This window comes from Oncorhynchus mykiss, chromosome 26 (assembly GCF_013265735.2).
Source record: "Oncorhynchus mykiss isolate Arlee chromosome 26, USDA_OmykA_1.1, whole genome shotgun sequence".
Taxonomy (NCBI): Eukaryota; Metazoa; Chordata; class Actinopteri; order Salmoniformes; family Salmonidae; genus Oncorhynchus; species Oncorhynchus mykiss.
In genome coordinates this window covers 10888375-10905668 of record NC_048590.1, presented here as the reverse complement: position 1 = coordinate 10905668, position 17294 = coordinate 10888375, and the positions used below count along the sequence as shown (strand labels likewise).

Sequence of the window (17294 nt, the reverse complement as noted above, 5' to 3'; positions counted from 1 at the left end):
TATATCCACATAATTTCCCTCCTCATGAAGCCATCTATTTTGTGAAGTGCACCAGTCCCTCCTGCTGCAAAGCACCCCCACAACATGATGCTGCCAGCCCCGTGCTTCACGGTTGGGATGGTGTTTGGGTTGCAAGCCCAAGTCCAAACATAATGATGGTAATTATAGCCAAACATTTCTATTTTTGTTTCATCAGACCAGAGGACATTTCTCCAAAAAAGTACGATATTTGTCCCCATGTGCAAACTGTAGTCTGGCTTTTTTATGGTAGTTTTGGAGCAGTGACTTCTTCCTTGCTGAGCGGCCTTTCAGGTTATGTCGATAAAGGACTCGTTTTACTGTGGATATAGATACTTTTGTACCTGTTTCCTCCAGCATCTTCACAAGGTCCTTTACTGTTCTGGGATTGATTTGCAATTTTCGCACCAACATATGTTCATCTCTAAGAGACAGAACGTGTCTCCTGCCTGAGCGGTATGACGGCTGCATGGTCCCATGGTGTTTATACTTGCGTACTATTGTTTGTACAGATGAACGTGGTACCTTCAGGCATTTGGAAATTTCTCCCAATGATGAACCAGACTTGTGGAGGTCTACACATTTTTTTCCTGAGGTCTTGGCTGATTTCTTTTTTGATTTTCCCATGATGTCAAGCAAAGAGGCTCTGAGTTTGAAGGTAGGCCTTGAAATACATCCACAGGTACACTTCCAATTGACTGAAATTATGTCAATTAGCCTATCAGAAGATTATAATGCTATGACATCATTTTCTGGAATTTTTCAAGTTGTTTAAAGGCACAGTAATCTTAGTGTATGTAAACTTCTGACCCACTGGAATTGTTGATACAGTGAATTATATGTGAACTAATCTGTCTGTAAACAATTGTTGGAAACTTGTGTCATGCACAAATTAGATGTCCTAACCGACTTTCCAAAACTATAGCTTAACAAGAAATTTGTGGAGTGGTTGAAAAATTTGTTTTTATGACTCCAACCTAAGTGTATGGAAACTTCCCGACTTCAACTGTTTATTGGTCATACTGTATGGTTGCTGGTGGGACACCTTTCGGTTTCTCAATACATAAGCACATGTACTACATCATGCAGTACTAAGTTAGACCAAGGATGAGCTTTTGCTCCCTTCAATATTAGCATTTGCATTGAGGAACATTCTGAAAATCCAGTTTGAGCTTAGCACTTAAAATATATGTGATGACTTGCAGGACCTTCAAATAAGAGCACCTTTTTTGTTTTATGTCCTTACACCTATGAACTTTGCAGGTTTTTGCAAAAGCAATGTTTTAGCGGAAATGGAACTGTGTATTGTCTTGAGTACATTGGATCTTTGCCCCGCGTCTTTTCCTGTGGCCAGTTCCAATGCTTGACGAACCAATGTTTGGACTATCATCTAGCGATGGTTTATCCCAGTGGAACTGTTGCACACATTTAAGTAAATAGTTGTCTTTGACTACCCAATCTTTAAACATAGCTGTTGAGCTCAAACAGATTTTAACCCTTTGATTGCTCAAGTTTTAAAAGAAACTAATGGAGAACTTGGAGTAAGGTTGCGAAATGCTTTAGTGCTGTAAGCTTTGGTCGTATTGTGGTAGTATTGTGTGTGTTTGCGTCAACATGTATTCTTTGTGCACACGTGCGTGTGTACATTGTCTTCTTTATGCTGTTCTTCCATGTTTTTTTTAATTTCTCCCAGGATGGAGGAGCTGGTCAAGGTCTTTCTGGAAGACCCTGATTGTGAGGTCACACTGGCATTGGGACCTGACATGAGAAAAATCCATTACTGTTTCTCTCTGCTAAAGGTACTTTTAACTCGCTCTCTCTCTCACACACAATTTCTCTCTGCTCAGCATTTCTCATCATCCACTTCTTTTAGTCTTAAACTCTCTTTTGATATGTTTGTATTACCTCATTACATTTGTTCTCTCCTCCTCCTCTGCCCCCGCTCCCACACAACCACTATCATCATGTATCTCACAGTGTATACCCATCATTATCATTCCCACAGGGGTGTTCCCTCAGGTGTACAGTCGTGCCCAAAAGTTTTGAGAATAACACAAATATTAATTTCCACAAAGTTTGCTGCTTCAGTGTCGTTAGATATTTTTGTCAGATGTTACTATGGAATACTGAAGTATAATTACAAGCATTTCATAAGTGTCAAAGGCTTTTATTGACATTTACATAAAGTTGATGCAAAGAGTCAATATTTGTAGTGTTGACCCTTCTTTTTCAAGAGCTCTGCAATCCGCCCTGGCATGCTGTCAATTAACTTCTGGGCCACATCCTGACTGATGGCAGCCCATTCTTGCATAATCAATGCTTGGAGTTTGTCAGAATTTGTGGGCTTTTGTTTGTCCACCCGTCTCTTGAGGATTGACCACAAGTTCTCAATGGGATTAAGGTCTGGGGAGTTTCCTGGCCATGGACCCAAAATATCGAGGTTTTGTTCCCCGAGCCACTTAGTTATCACTTTTGCCTTATGGCAAGGTGCTCCATCATGCTGGAACAGGCATTGTTCATCACCAAACTGTTCCTGGATGGTTGGGAGAAGTTGCTCTCGGAGGATGTGTTGGTACTATTCTTTATTCATGGCTGTGTTCTTAGGCAGAATTGTGAGTGAGCCCACTCCCTTGGCTGAGAAGCAACCACACACATGAATGGTCTCAGGATGCTTTACTGTTGGCATGACACAGGACTGATGGTAGCGCTCACCTTGTCTTGTCACCTCGTCCTCAGAGAAAATGACTTTACCCCAGTCCTCAGCAGTCCAATCCCTGTACCTTTTGCAGAATTTCAGTCTGTCCCTGATATTTTTCCTGGAGGGAAGTGGCTTCTTTGCTGCCCTTCTTGACACCAGGCCATCCTCCAAAAGTCTTCACCTCACTGTGGGTGCAGATGCACTCACACCTGCCTGCTGCCATTCCTGAGCAAGCTCTGTACTGGTGGTGCCCCGACCCCGCAGCTGAATCAACTTTAGGAGACGGTCCTGGTGCTTGCTGGACTTTCTTGGTCGCCCTGAAGCTTTCTTCACAACAATTTAACCGCTCTCCTTGAAGTTCTTGATGATCTGATAAATGCTTGATTTAGGTGCAATCTTACTGGCAGCAATATCCTTGCCTGTGAAGCCCTTTTTGTGCAAAGCAATGATGACGGCACGTGTTTCCTTGCAGGTAACCACGGTTGACAGGGTGAGAACAATGATCCCAAGCTCTACCCTCCTTTTGAAGCTTCCAGGCTCTACCCTCCTTTTGAAGCTTCCAGTCTGCCTTGTCCTCGTCAACACTCACACCTGTGTTAACAAGAGAATCACTGACATGTCAGGTGGTCCTTTTGTGTCAGGGCTGAAATGCAGTGGTAATGTTTTTGGGGGATTCAGTTCATTTGCATGGCAAAGAGGGTCTTTGCAATTAATTGCAATTCATCTGATCACTCTTCATAACATTCTGGAGTATATGCAAATTGCCATCATACAAACTGAGGCAACAGACTTTGAAAATTAATATTTGTGTCATTCTCAAAACTTTTGGCCACGATTGTATGTTCCCTGGATCCTGTGTTCCCTAAATCTATGTTTCCTCACCAGGCCCTAATTCCCAAGGGCAGAAAAATACATTTGAGGCTTAACCTGTCTACGATACTGGTTCCCAATTGGGGATCAACCCTCCCACGTTCAGCTGAAACGGTGGCGCATGGAACGCAAAAATATTCTTAAAACTATTTAACCTCCACACATTAACAAGTCCAATAGCTCAAATGAAAGATAAACACCTTGTTCATCTAGCCAGCAAGTCAGATTTCTAAAATGTTTTACGGCGAAAACATAGCACATATATATGTAAAACCACCACCAGACACAGCTCATTTCAATAGCCAAAACATGCAATCAACAAACGCAGGATTAAAAAATAAATCGCTCACTAACCTTTTGAAAATCTTCATCAGATGACAGTAATATGACATATTACACAGTACATTTTTTTTTTTTTCAATAATATGCCATTTATATCCATAAATGTCCATTTACAGTGAGTTCACCTTCAGAAATTACTCAAAAATGCCCGCAGGAAATCTATGTAGCGCGGCAAGATAACGTAAATAGACATCATAAACTTTGACTAAATATACATGTTCTACATATAGTTAGAAAGATACACTGCTTCTTTATGCAACCGCTGTGTTAGATTTATTTTTAACGTTACAGAAATCGCACACTATTCCATATGCTGAGACAGCGCTCAGTTCCAAGCTACATTTCCACGTAATGTTGGAGTCAACAGAAACACAGATTTAAGCATAAATATTCCCTTACCTTCGATGGTCTTTGTTCAGAATGTTCTGGAAGGCTTCATACTTACCCAATACATCGTTTGGTTTCAAGTCTTGCGTCTTTGTATTAGCTACTGCTAATAACATCAGCTGAAATGCACCCAAAACGTCCTCTGGTCCGGAAAAGTTGCGCATCAAAACTTCAAAATTACACATATGTCGACTAAACAGGTCAAACTAAGTGCAGAAGCAAGCTTTATGATGTTTTAGACACGCAAAACAAACTTCAATTCAATCGGCCATCGTCTGCCCTTCTCTTGAGTGCTGGAACAAAGGAATGGCTGGGACCAATTCGCGCCCATACGCACAGCCTATTCTCTCGTGGCACGCACTAATTTCACTCCCATAGGGTCAATTCGGGGGATTTGAACGATTCAAAGCTCTAATGAAAGAGGACATCTAGCGGAAGAGATAGAAAGTGTCCACAGAATCATAACTGGGTGGGGGCCATGACATCAAAGTTGCTCCAACTTTCATGGCCACAAACTAGTTTGGAAGAATGCCTGCCCTGTGAGTTCTGCTATACTTACAGACATAATTCCAACGGTTTTAGAATCTTTAGAGTGTTTTCTATCCAATAATAATTTTTATTTGCATATATTAGCAATTTTTGACAGATTTTTTTTCCAGTTTACTAGGGGTACCCAATCTCTCCAAAGGGGGCGTATGTCTGCCATATCCTTAACAGGTTTTAAGAGAGGCTGACGTGTGGGCATCCTAACGAAATTATGTCGGCGAGTACATGAAATGCCTCTACCCTTATTTATTATTATTTTTTTTAACATGTTTTTATTTTAGCCCTTTTCCCTACAATTTCGTGATATCCAATTGGTAGTTAGTCTTGTCCAATCGCTGCAAATCCCCTACGGACTCAGGAGAGGCGACGGTCGAGAAACACGACCCTGCTGGCTTAACCAGGAAGCCAGCCGTACCAATGTTTCGGCGTAAACATTGTCCAGTCAGCTTGCAGGTGCCCGGCCCTTCACAAGGAGTCGCTAGAGCGCGATGGGACAAGGAAATCCCAGCCGGCCATACCCTCCCCTAACCCGGACGATGCTCTGCCAATTGTGCGCCACCTCATGGGTCTTCCGGTCACAGCCGGCTATGACACAGCCTGGGATCGAACCTGGGTTTGTAGTGAAGCCTCTAACACTGCGATGCAGTGCCTTAGACCACTCGGGAGGCCCTTACCCTCTGTTCTATTGGTGAACGTACAATCACTGGAGAACAAACTAGACGAGCTCCTTTCGTGACTATCCTTTCAACAGGACCTGACGAACTGTAATATCCTATGTGTCTCGAAGTCATGGCTGAACAACAACATGGATAATATACATCTAGCTATGCATCATTTACACAGGACGGAAGCCTCAGTTAAGGCAGCGGGTGCGCAATCTCTAATGTTAAGGAAGTCTCAAGTTTATGCTCGCCTGAGTTAGAATAGTTCATTATAAATTGCAGTCCCTACTATTTATTGAGAAAGTTTTCATCTATATTTTTCGTAGCTGTCCACAAACTGATGCTGGCACTAAGACTGCACTCAACAAACTGTATAGGGCCATAAGCAAAGAAGAAAATGCACATCTGCTTCTCGTGGATGGTGATTATAATGCATGGAAACTGAAATCCGTTTTACCATATTTTTACCAGCATGTCAGCTGTGCAACTCTTTACAAAGTTTGATTTATATACCTTTTGATTTTGGACCCCACAACGTGGTTAGCCTCAGTTGTTGTGACCACTACCATCTGTCCCAGGATCATGCCATACCAAAAAGTTATTTCTGTAGCCAGCTACTAGCCTACCTGTTAGCTATCAGTATAGCAGGGTTTTCCACGAACAGCTTGAACACAACCCACGATGCGGTTATCCCTTGTGGCTAGGACTGCGGAGGTGTCCCACGCTATTTGTGGCTGTATTCCCTGCAACCTGACCTGGCTGGAACTATGTTGTATAGCTAACAACGTTAGCCAATGCTGCTGTCAACAGTACATGCAAAGACACTGCTTTCATGCTTACCGCTGTGAGAGGATTTAAAGGAGGACGCATATTTCTGCTTTTAGAATTTTGTAATTTGTGTGAGCTCTTTTTGTTCACTTAGTTTAGAATTCCCTGTAAGAAAGAGAGACACGGAATCCCAGGTAGCCTAGCTGGCCAGCAGTCTCAACTGGAGGTCACTATTGAACGTTTTCAATGCTGCAGGAACTGTTTATTTGGCTTTTTCCGAGACAATGTGGACCACCTGGACTGTCAATGTAGTAACTGTTTGCTTGCAGAGGACTACATGGGCGAAGTGGCAAATATCCTGTGCTATCCTCGATACAGGACATTACAAGGCTGCATCCGACCGTTCTACTACAGATGCCGGGAGCGGACGCTGTCGTAGTCCATGTCTTGTGAAACGACATCAGGAGGGCAAGCTCGGAACCTATGCAAATATATTTTAAAGAACTGATTCTAGCACTGAAAGATTCCAAAGAGCGACCAATTGCTTCAGGTCCGGTACCATTGTTGTTCCGCGGGTGTGAAATATTCAGCAGGCTACTGGCATTACATACCTGGCTAAAAGATTACTGTACCACTGTTGGAGTCACTTTTATAGATAACTTTGACACCTTCTGGAAACAGAGAAAGCGCTACAGGAATGACAGAGTCCATCCAAATCATCTTGGCTCCTGGGCTCACATATTTCAAGGCTGCGTTGAGACAATGACTTATGAATGACCTAAGACCAGCTCAGTTAATCCCTACCATTGTTGCTGAGTTGTTGTAATGCTGCAGCAAATTTATATTATCCCAGGGACTTAATTCATGTCCCCCTACCTGCCCTGCCCTATTGATCCTACAGCTATTGTATGCGGTAATCAAGTAAGCAATTCTCTGTCCATGTACGCAGGTACGAGATCCGAGTTAAAAGTCCACAGTAATGAATAGTGCTTGATTTAAAAAATATATTTTAACATTTTAATAAAAAATAAATCCACTGAGTAAATCTAACATCGATTCTCGAGCTGCAACACACAGACATGTTTGGAGTTTGTGTCAACGGACATGGAGATTAATATATCATTATTCGACGTAGCGACCTCGTCTGCCACTTGTTTGTTGTGATTCTGGGTTTGCCGACTGTCAGCTGTACATAAACACTTGGGCAAAACTCTTTTTGGCTCTGTGTGTTGTGGAAAGGTAAACACTAATTATTTCAAGCTAGCGTTAGCGAACGTAAGATGGACATTCAGTGGGCTCTAAAGTGCCAGCAGTTCACTCGCATTTGCTAGTGAAAGAAATTAAATGCAAATCCGAAAAACAACTGGTCGCATTTGTGCGAGTTTGATATACATTTCATTCTGCGTCCCATTAGTTGTATTTTCCACATAACATTACGAGGATCACGCAACCTGTAACTGTAATTATGATCCACATCACAAAAAGGATTACAAAAGTATAATAAAAAATAAATATTAACATCTTGGCATTAAATGGAGTCGGAGGTTTGAAGACTGCATGATGAATGAATGAGTGTCCGGTATTAGCTATAGAGGCCATGCTTCTAACATACTTTTGCACTAGATTTGAGATTTTCTCAATTTTGAAATTCTGAAATGATGTATGCACTGCAAAGAAATACAATAAGCACCTTTACGTGGGCTGAAACACGGGACTCTTCTGGCGAACAGCGTTCAGATTCCCTTTGTGGTAGCCTACTTTAGCGTTGTGTAAACAGTTTGCGGTCTGTGTCGATGCGATCATTTGTTTTTGTTATGTTTTCAAAAGGATTTTGCTTTTAGCGTTGATTAGGAACCGTGTCTAAAAAGCCAATACTTGTGAGCTGGCCCGAGTGACTGGCCCTGTTTGAGAGTTGACAAGCGTTCCTCTACTAGAGACTGAACTTGGGGGCCAAGGCAAACTGGATCTGAAGACCTTCGATGCAGATGTCAGAAACATATTTTCTTCTGCAGTAGACTACATGTTGCTGAAATTTCCATTTGGAGATGTGCTCCTCCAGCATGCATTGCCAACAGGCAGACTGACAAGTTCTCATCTTTTTCATGGCACGCTTTCCCTGCATTATTCCTGAGGGAGCGTCTGTTGATCTGGTGGAAGATGAGTTTAGACTCTATCAGGCAACAAACTTTGAGCAGAGTCTGGTCAACATGCACATGGATCAGGCCTGGAGAGAAATCGGCACAATGAAAAGGTGGGGTGCTGGTCTACTCCCACCTAGGGCTGTGATGCTGGGGATATTGGTCATATTCCACAGCAATGCAGACTGTGAATGAATATTCAGTCTTGTTTCCAAGAACAAAACCAAGTACAGAGCCTCCCTCAAGAAGGTTTCAATGATTACCAGAGGAACTGTTTGCCACAGAGAAGTCTACCCTGATGCCCTACTGCGTTAGATTTGCCTGATAGCTAGCAGATTTAGCCTGTCTAGGAAATTATTTCCTGAACAGTTGAAGGTCTCTAGAAGATTTGTTCTCACCCACTGTTTCCTATCATTACTTTTTTATTATGGATGACATGTTTATTTGATACTGATACTCTGCTTCAAACATTTGTTCTTATCATATCAGAGTTTTTAAATAGCGTGGATAAGACGTTTGTACATTTTATTTCTAAACAAATAACATTATTTTTTAAATAAAATCAAATACACTTGTGTGTTCTTTCTAATTAGATCTTGTTAGTGACTTTTACCATATGTGTAAATAGAATGCTGTCAAGAAAGAAAGTATTCCAACCCCAATTCGGCACGTGCTATGCGAATCTCCAATTTGCTGCGTGCGTCTGGTATTCTAAAAAGTTGGACAGGTTTGGCAGGTCTGAATATGGCCATTATTGTGGGAAGCTGCTATAGACAACCAAATGCTAACAGTCAGTATCTGGATAATATGTGTAAAATTCTTGATAATGTATATGATATCAACAGAGAGGTATATTTTCTGGTTGATTTCAATATTGATTGTCTTTCATAAAGCTGCCCACTCAAGAAAAAGCTTCAAACTGTAACTAATGTCTGCAACCTGGTTCAGATCAACCTACCAGGGTAGTTACACACAGCACAGTAATGAAATCATCAACATATATTGATCACATCTTTACTAATGCTGCAGAAATTTGCTTTAAAGCAGTATCCAAATCCATCAGATGTAGCCATATCTAGGAAAACCAAAATCCCAAGGCTGAGCCTAATATAGTGTATGAGGTCATACAATACGTTTTGTAGTGATTCTAATGCTGATAATGTAAAGAATATTTGCTGGTCGGTGATAGGGCTGTTATGGTGACCGTATCACCACCTCATCGGCAGTCACGAGTCATGACGGCAGTAAAATGTACAGTTTAGTCATGGTAAATAGGCTTCTCCAAGCTGTGATGCTGCTGATGGTCATTAGTAGCCTACCAAACTTGCTTATTACCTGTTACTCAGCACTCTATTTTCCCTCTAATCACTCTGACAAAAAACTTCTTAAAATGAAGCTCATTATTAATACACTTTACAATGGGTGTAGTGGCGAAATGGCATACATAAGCAGCTTGTGAGTTTCAAGCTTTGGTAAGATGATTTTCACCATAACAATGCACCTTCATAATAAAAGCATTACATGCATAATCAAACTCTCAGTCACTTTTGAGAATGGTGTTTTCCTGCTAATAGAACATTCATGCTTATAGCCTACTGCTGTGTGCGCATTGCTGTGCTTATAATGCTAGTGGTTGTATTAACTTCACTAGGGTAGGGGGCAGCATTTGGAATTTTGGATGAAAAGCGTGCCCAAATTAAACTGCCTGCTACGCAGGCCCAGAAGATAGGATATGCATATAATTAATAGATTTGGATATAATAAATCTGTGAATATAACAGAACTGATATGGCAGGCGAAAGCCAGAGGAAAATCCAACCAGGAAGTACTATTATTTTGAAAGGCTGTTTTTCCATTGAATGCCTATCCACCATACAAAACTTAGGACCCAGTTCACGGTCTCTATGGCTTCCTCTACATGTGGCCAGTCTTTAGGCATTGTTTCAGGCTTTTACTCTGAAACATGAGGGAGATACAGCACTTTCAATCAGTGGCCAGTGGACATTTCCATTCATCAGCCATGAGCCTGATCGGGAATGCACCTTTCTTGTTTCTCCTTTCCTATTGACGAAGCTTTTGTTCGGTTGAAATATTATTTATTATTTATGACAAAAACAACCGAAAGATTGATTTTAAACATCGTTTGGCATGTTTCTACTAACTTTTATTGTACTACTTTTGACTTTTCGTCTCGACTTAGTGCACGCACCTTAACCTCTCTGGGATATGTGGGACGGCACCTGGCCAAAAGCCAGAGAAAATGCAGAGCGCCAAATTCAAATAAATTACTGTTAAAATTTAACTTTCATGAAATCACACATGCAAGATAGCAAATTAAAGCTACACTTGTTGTGAATCCAGCCAACATGTGAGATTTCAAAAAGGCTTTTCGGCGAAAGCAAACAATGCTATTATCTAAGGATAGCACCGCCGTAAACAAAGTGAAAAAAGCATATTTCAACCCTGCAGGCACGACATAAATAAAATAAGAAATCGAAGAAATAAAAATATAATTCATGCCTTACCTTTGACGAGCTTCTTTTGTTGGCACTCCAATATGTCCCATAAACATCACAAGTGGTCCTTTTGTTCGATTAATTCCGTCGATATATATCCAAAATGTCAATTTATTTGGCACGTTTGATCCAGAAAAAAAACGCAAATGGTGACTACAAAGTATCTCAAGAGTTACCTGTAAACTTTGCCAAAACATTTCAAACTACTTTTGTAATACAACTTTAGGTATTTTTTTATGTAAATAATCGATAAAATTGAAGACGGGATGATCTGTGTTCAATACAGGAGGAAAACAAACTGTAGCATGCTTTCTGGTCGCGCGCCTCTATCTAACAGCACACTTCAAGTTACCCTCGTTCAAGATGGCCGTACTTCTTCATTACACAAAGGAAAAACCTCAAACAATTTCTAAAGACCGGTGACATCCAGTGGAAGCGGTAGGAACTGCAAGAAGGTCCCTTAGAAATCTTGATTCCCAATGAAACCTCATTGAAAGGAGAGTGACCTGAAAAAAAAAAAGTTATGTTGTACTCACTCCTAATAATATGCATATATTTTCTTCTGGGGATGAGTAGCAGGCAGTTGAATTTGGCATGCATTTCACCCGGACGTGAAAAAACTGCCGCCTGTCACCAAGAAAGTTTAAGGAGAAGTTTATCTTTATTCGTATGTTTAACACCTCTATCGTTTATCAATGTTTATTATGAGTATTTCTGTAATTTGATGTGGCTCTCTGTACTTTCACCAGATGTTTGAGACAGATGTTTGTTTGAAAAATGGCTGTATGGTTTCCTGTGACTAGGTGCTGATCTAACATAATCAATCGCATGGTGTGCTTTCGCAGTAAAGCCTTTTTGAAATCGAACACTGTAGTTGGATTTACAAGAAGTTTATCTTTAAAATGGTGGATAATACTTGTATGTTTGAGGAATTTGAATTATGGTATTTCTGTTGTTTTGAATTTGGCGCCCTGCAATTTCACTGGCTGTTGTCGAGGTGGGACGCTAGTGTACCAGAGAGGTTAAATCATACCTCCCATTTTTTTTTGCCTTTACTACCCTTATCCCACCTCATTTGCTCACATTGTATATAGACTTATTTTTCTACTGTATTATTGACTGTATGTTTGTTTTACTCCATGTGTAACTCTGTATGTGTCAAACTGCTTTGCTTTATCTTGGCCAGGTCGCAATTGTAAATGAGAACTTGTTCTCTACTTGCCTACCTGGTTAAATAAAGGTGAAATGAAAAATAAAATAAATATCAGAGTAATCTAACCTAACAATTTCACAACAACTACCTTATACACACAAGTGTAAAGAAATGAATAAGAATATGTACATAAAAATATGTATGGATGAGTGATGGCCGAATGGCATAGGCAAGATTCAGATTGTATAGAGTACAGTATATACATATGAGTAGTGTTGGGTATGTGAACATTATATTAAGTGGCATTGTTTAAAGTGACTAGTGATACATTTATTACATCCAATATTTAATTATTGAAGTGGCTAGAGATGAGTCAGTATGTTGACAGCAGCCACTCAATGTTAGTGGTGGCTGTTTAACAGTCTGATGGCTTTGAGATAGATGCTGTTTTTCAGTCTCTCAGTCCCAGCTTTGATGCACCTGTACTGACCTTGCCTTCTGGATGATAGCGGGGTGAATAGGCAGTGGCTCAGGTGGTTGTTGTCCTTGATGATCTTTTTGGCCTTCCTGTGATATTGGGTGGTGTCGGTGTCCTGGAGAGCAGGTAGTTGGCCCCCAGGGGAAGCGTTGTGCAGGTCTCACTACCCTCTGGAGAGCCTTACGGTTGTGGGCGGAGCAGTTGTTGTACCAGGCGGTGATACAGCCCGACAGGATGCTCTCGATTGTGCATCTGTAAAAGTTTGTAAGTGTTTTAGGTGAAAAGCCTAATTTCTTCAGCCTCCTGATGTTGAAGAGGCTCTGTTGCGCCTTCTTTACCATGCTGTCTGTGTGGGTGGACCATTTCAGTTTGTCCGTGATGTGTACGCCAATGAACTTAAAACGTTCCACCTTTGTGCATGGCCACGCAGTCATGGGTGAACAGGGAGTACAGGAGAGGGCTGAGAATGCACCCTTGTGGGGCCCCAGGATCAGCGGGGTGGAGATGTTGTTTCCTACCCTCACCACCTGGGGACAGCCCGTCAGGAACTCCAGGACCCAGTTGCACAGGGCGGGGTCGAGACCCAGTTTGAAGGGTCTATGGTGTTAAATTCTTAGGTGTAGTCGATGAACAGCATTCTCACATAGGTATTCCTCTTGTCCAGATGGGTTAGGGCAGTGTGCAGTGGGATTGTGATTGCGTTGTCTGTGGACTGATTGGGCCGGTAAGAAAATTGGAGTGGGTCTAGGGTGGTAGGTAGGGGGGAGGTGATATGATCCTTAACTAGTCTCTCAAAGCACTTCATGATGACGGAGGTGAGTGCTACGGGGCGATAGTCATTTAGTTCAGTTACCTTAGCTTTCTTGGGAACAGGAACAATGGTGGCCCTCTTGATGCATGTGGGAACAGCTAACTATACTGTTTTTTTTTTTTTTATTCAATCATTTTTCCCGGTCGACTTGCCCTGATTAAAAGCTGTGGTTTGCGCTTTCAGTTTTGCACGAATGCTGCCATCAATCCACGGTTTCTGGTTGGGGAAGATTTTAATAGTTGCTGTGGGTACAACATCACCGAAGCACTTGGTAATTAACTTGCTCACCGAATCAGCGTTTTCATCAATGTTATTGTCCGCCGCTATGCGGAACATGGCTGTGATTATTATCGAAGAGAATTATCTTGGTAGATAATGCAGTCGACATTTGATTGTAAGGAATTCTAGGTCAGGTGAGCAAAAGGACTTGAGTTCCTGTATGTTGTTATGATCACACCACATTTCTTCTTACCAGTAAGTTGATTGTTTCTGTCGGCGCGATGCGTGAAGAAACCAGGTAGCTGTACCGACTCCGATATCGTGTCTCGAATGAGCCACGTTTCCGTGAAAGAAAGAACGTTACAATCTCTAATGTCTCTCTGGATGGCAGCCCTTGCTCGGATTTTGTCTACCTTGTTGTCAAGAGACTGGACGTTGTCAAATAGTAAACTCGGGAGTGGTGCGCGATATGCCCATCTACGGAGCCTGACCAGAAGACCGCTTCTTCTACCCCTCCTGCGGCGCCGTTGTTTTGGGTCGCCGGCTGGGATCCGATCCCATTGTCCTGGGTGGTGGACCAAACAGAGGATCCGCTTCGGGAAAGTCGAATTCCTGGTCGTAATGTTGGTAATTTGACGTTGCTCTTATATCCAATAGTTCCTCCTGGCTGAATTTGAAAAAACTTAAGATTTCCTGGGGTAACAATGTAAGAAATAATACATAAAAAACAAAATACTGCATAGTTTCCTGAACGCTAAGCGAGGTGGCTATCTCTGTCGGCGCCGGATGCTCAAATTCATTTGAACTCAGTTTTTCACAATTCCTGACATTTAATCCTAGTAAAAAATCCCCGTTTTAGGTCAGTTAGGATCACTACTTTATTGTAAGAATGTGAAATGTCAGAATAATAGTAGAGTGATTTATTTCAGCTTTTATTTATTTCATCACATTCCAAATGGATTAGACGTTTACATACACTCAATTAGTATTTGGTAGCATTGCCTTTAAATTGTTTAACCTGTTATGGCTGCAATCCGGATATCGGGATCGATATGACAACTACCAGTGAAAATAGAGGGTGCCAAATTCAAACCACAGAAATCTCATAATTACAATTCCTAAAACATACGTGTTTTATATAATTTTAAAGCTGTTCTCGTTGTTAATCCCACCAAAGTGTCAGATTTCAAATAGGCTTTTCAGCGAAAGCACTACAAACGATTATGTTAGGTCTCCACCAAACCACAATAAGCACAGCCATTTTCCAGCAAAATATAGCATTCACAAAAAGCATAAATTAAGATAAAATGAATCACTAACCTTGAATTATCTTCATCAGATGACACTCACAGGACTTCATGTTACACAATACATGCATGTTTTGTTTGATAAAGTTCATATTTATATAAAAAAATCTGAGTTTACATTGGCTATTTAGATTCCCTAGTTCCAAAAACATCAAGTAATTTTTTTATAGCCACATCGTTTCAACAGAAATACTCATCATAAATGGAGATGATACTACAAGTTATACACATGGAATTATAGATATACCTCTCCTTAATGCAACCGTTGTGTCAGATTTCAATTTCTTTTTACGGAAAAACCCATGCAATAATCTGAGACGGCACTCAGAACAGTAGCCAAATTAGCCTCCATGTTGGAGTCAACAGAAACCAGAAAATACATGACGAATGTTTCCTTACCTTTGATGAACTTCATCAGAATGCAGTCCTTTAAATCGCAGGTCCACAATAAATGCTTGATTTGTTCGAAAATGTTCGTTATTTATGTCCAATTTGCTACTTTGGTTAGCGCGTTTGGTAATCCCAAAGTCACAAAGCGAGTCCACTATAACGTGACAAAATGTCCAAAAGTTCCCTAACAGTCTGTAGAAACATGTCAAACGATGTACTGAATCAATCTTTAGAATGTGGTTTACATATATCTTGAATAACGTTCCAACCGGAGAATTAGAATTACTTCAGATGAGCGGTGGAACGCAAGTCCTTCGCCTGGTGAAAGCATGATCCACTCATGGCTGTGGTGACTATTTCCTGTGTCAATCGACCCCCCTTCACATTAGAGTTATCAGACAAAGTTCTATTGACTGCTGACATAGTGGAAGGCGTAGGAAGTGAAAACTCTATCTCGCTGTAATTTCAATGAGACCTTGTTTGAAAATCTGCCACCTCCAGAAAAAAAACAGGAAGTGGAATTTCTCAGGTTTTAGCCTGCTATATGAGTTCTGTTATACTCACAGACATAATTCAAACAGTTTTAGAAACTTCAGAGTGTTTTATATCCACTACTACTAATAATATGCTAATATTAGCAACTATGACTGAGGAGCAGGCCGTTTGATATGGGCACCTTTCATCCAAGCTACTCTATACTGCCCCTGCAGCCATACAAAGTTAACTTGGGTCAAACGTTTCGGATATTCTTCCACAAGCTTCCCACAATAAATTGGGTGAATTTGGGCCAATTTGTCTTGACAGAGCTGGGGTAAATGAGTCAGGTTTGTAGGCCTTCTTGCTTGCACACGCTTTTTCAGTTCTGCCCACACATTTTCTTTAGGATGGAGGTCAGGGCTTTGTGATATCTTGACTTTGTTGTCCTTAAAACCTCTTAAGTCGACCCCCTATTTTTTCGAACATTCTGTTAAAAATCGCGCAACATTTCAGCGTCCTGCTACTCATGCCAGGAATATAGTATATGCATATGATTAGTATGTGTGGATAGAAAACACTCTCACGTTTCTAAAACTGGTTAAATCATGGCTGTGACTATAACAGAGCGTGTGTTTCATCGAAAAGCGCAAGAAAAACTGGTCACTGAAAACTGAAAAAAATATCCATGCGCCACTTGCATGTATTGTTTAAGGGACACCAAATTAAATGGGGCCGAGATTGCAATTCCTACAGCTTCCACACGATGTCGCCAGTCTTGTCAATTTCCTGGGAGTTATTTCTTGGTCAAACAAAGGAGAGAGATTCCATTCCGTCCGGTCTCCGACAGGAAGTTTTGGAAGAGAGATTTCCCGAACATGATTTGAAGACATGGAGCTATTGAATACACATCGCCTCGTGATCAATTTGATATGTTATTAACGTTTACTAATACCTAAAGTTGGATTACAAAAGTATTTCGAAGTGTTTTGTGAAAGTTTATCGTCGACTTTTTTAATTTAAAAAAATGACGCTGCGTTTTGAAACTGTGTTTTTTTCTGAATCACACAGTAGATGGATATTTTGGGTATATATGGACCGATTTAATCGAAAAAAATACCCAATAGTGATGTTTATGGGGCATATAGGAGTGCCAACAAAGAAGCTCGTCAAAGGTAATGAATGTTTTATATTTTATTTCTGCTAATTCTTTTGTTTACGTCGCCTTCAGGTATTTCGGGGTGTTGCACGCTATCAGATAATAGCTTCTCATGCTTTCGCCGAAAAGCATTTTAAAAATCTGACTTGTTGGCTAGATTCACAACGAGTGTAGCTTTAATTCAATACCCTGCATGTGTGTTTTAATGAACGTTTGAGTTTTAACGAGTACTATTAGCATTTAGCGTAGCGCATTTGCATTTCCAGGTGGCTAGATGGGACGACTGCGTGTCGGGTGGGAGTAAGAGGTTAAACCATTTTGCCACAACTTTGGAAGTATGCTTGTGATCATTGTCCAT

The 17294-nt window shown here is 41.0% G+C and overlaps 1 protein-coding gene across 1 annotated transcript in view; it reads left to right on the top strand.

Annotated features, from left to right (window-relative positions):
- The window catches only part of kif6 (kinesin family member 6), a 104412-nt gene that overhangs the window by 80947 nt on the left and 6171 nt on the right, over window positions 1–17294 (top strand). The window contains exon 11 of the mRNA XM_021585670.2: window positions 1712–1817. Coding sequence (XP_021441345.1) covers window positions 1712–1817 — 106 coding nt within the window. The remainder of the gene's footprint in view (window positions 1–1711; window positions 1818–17294) is intronic.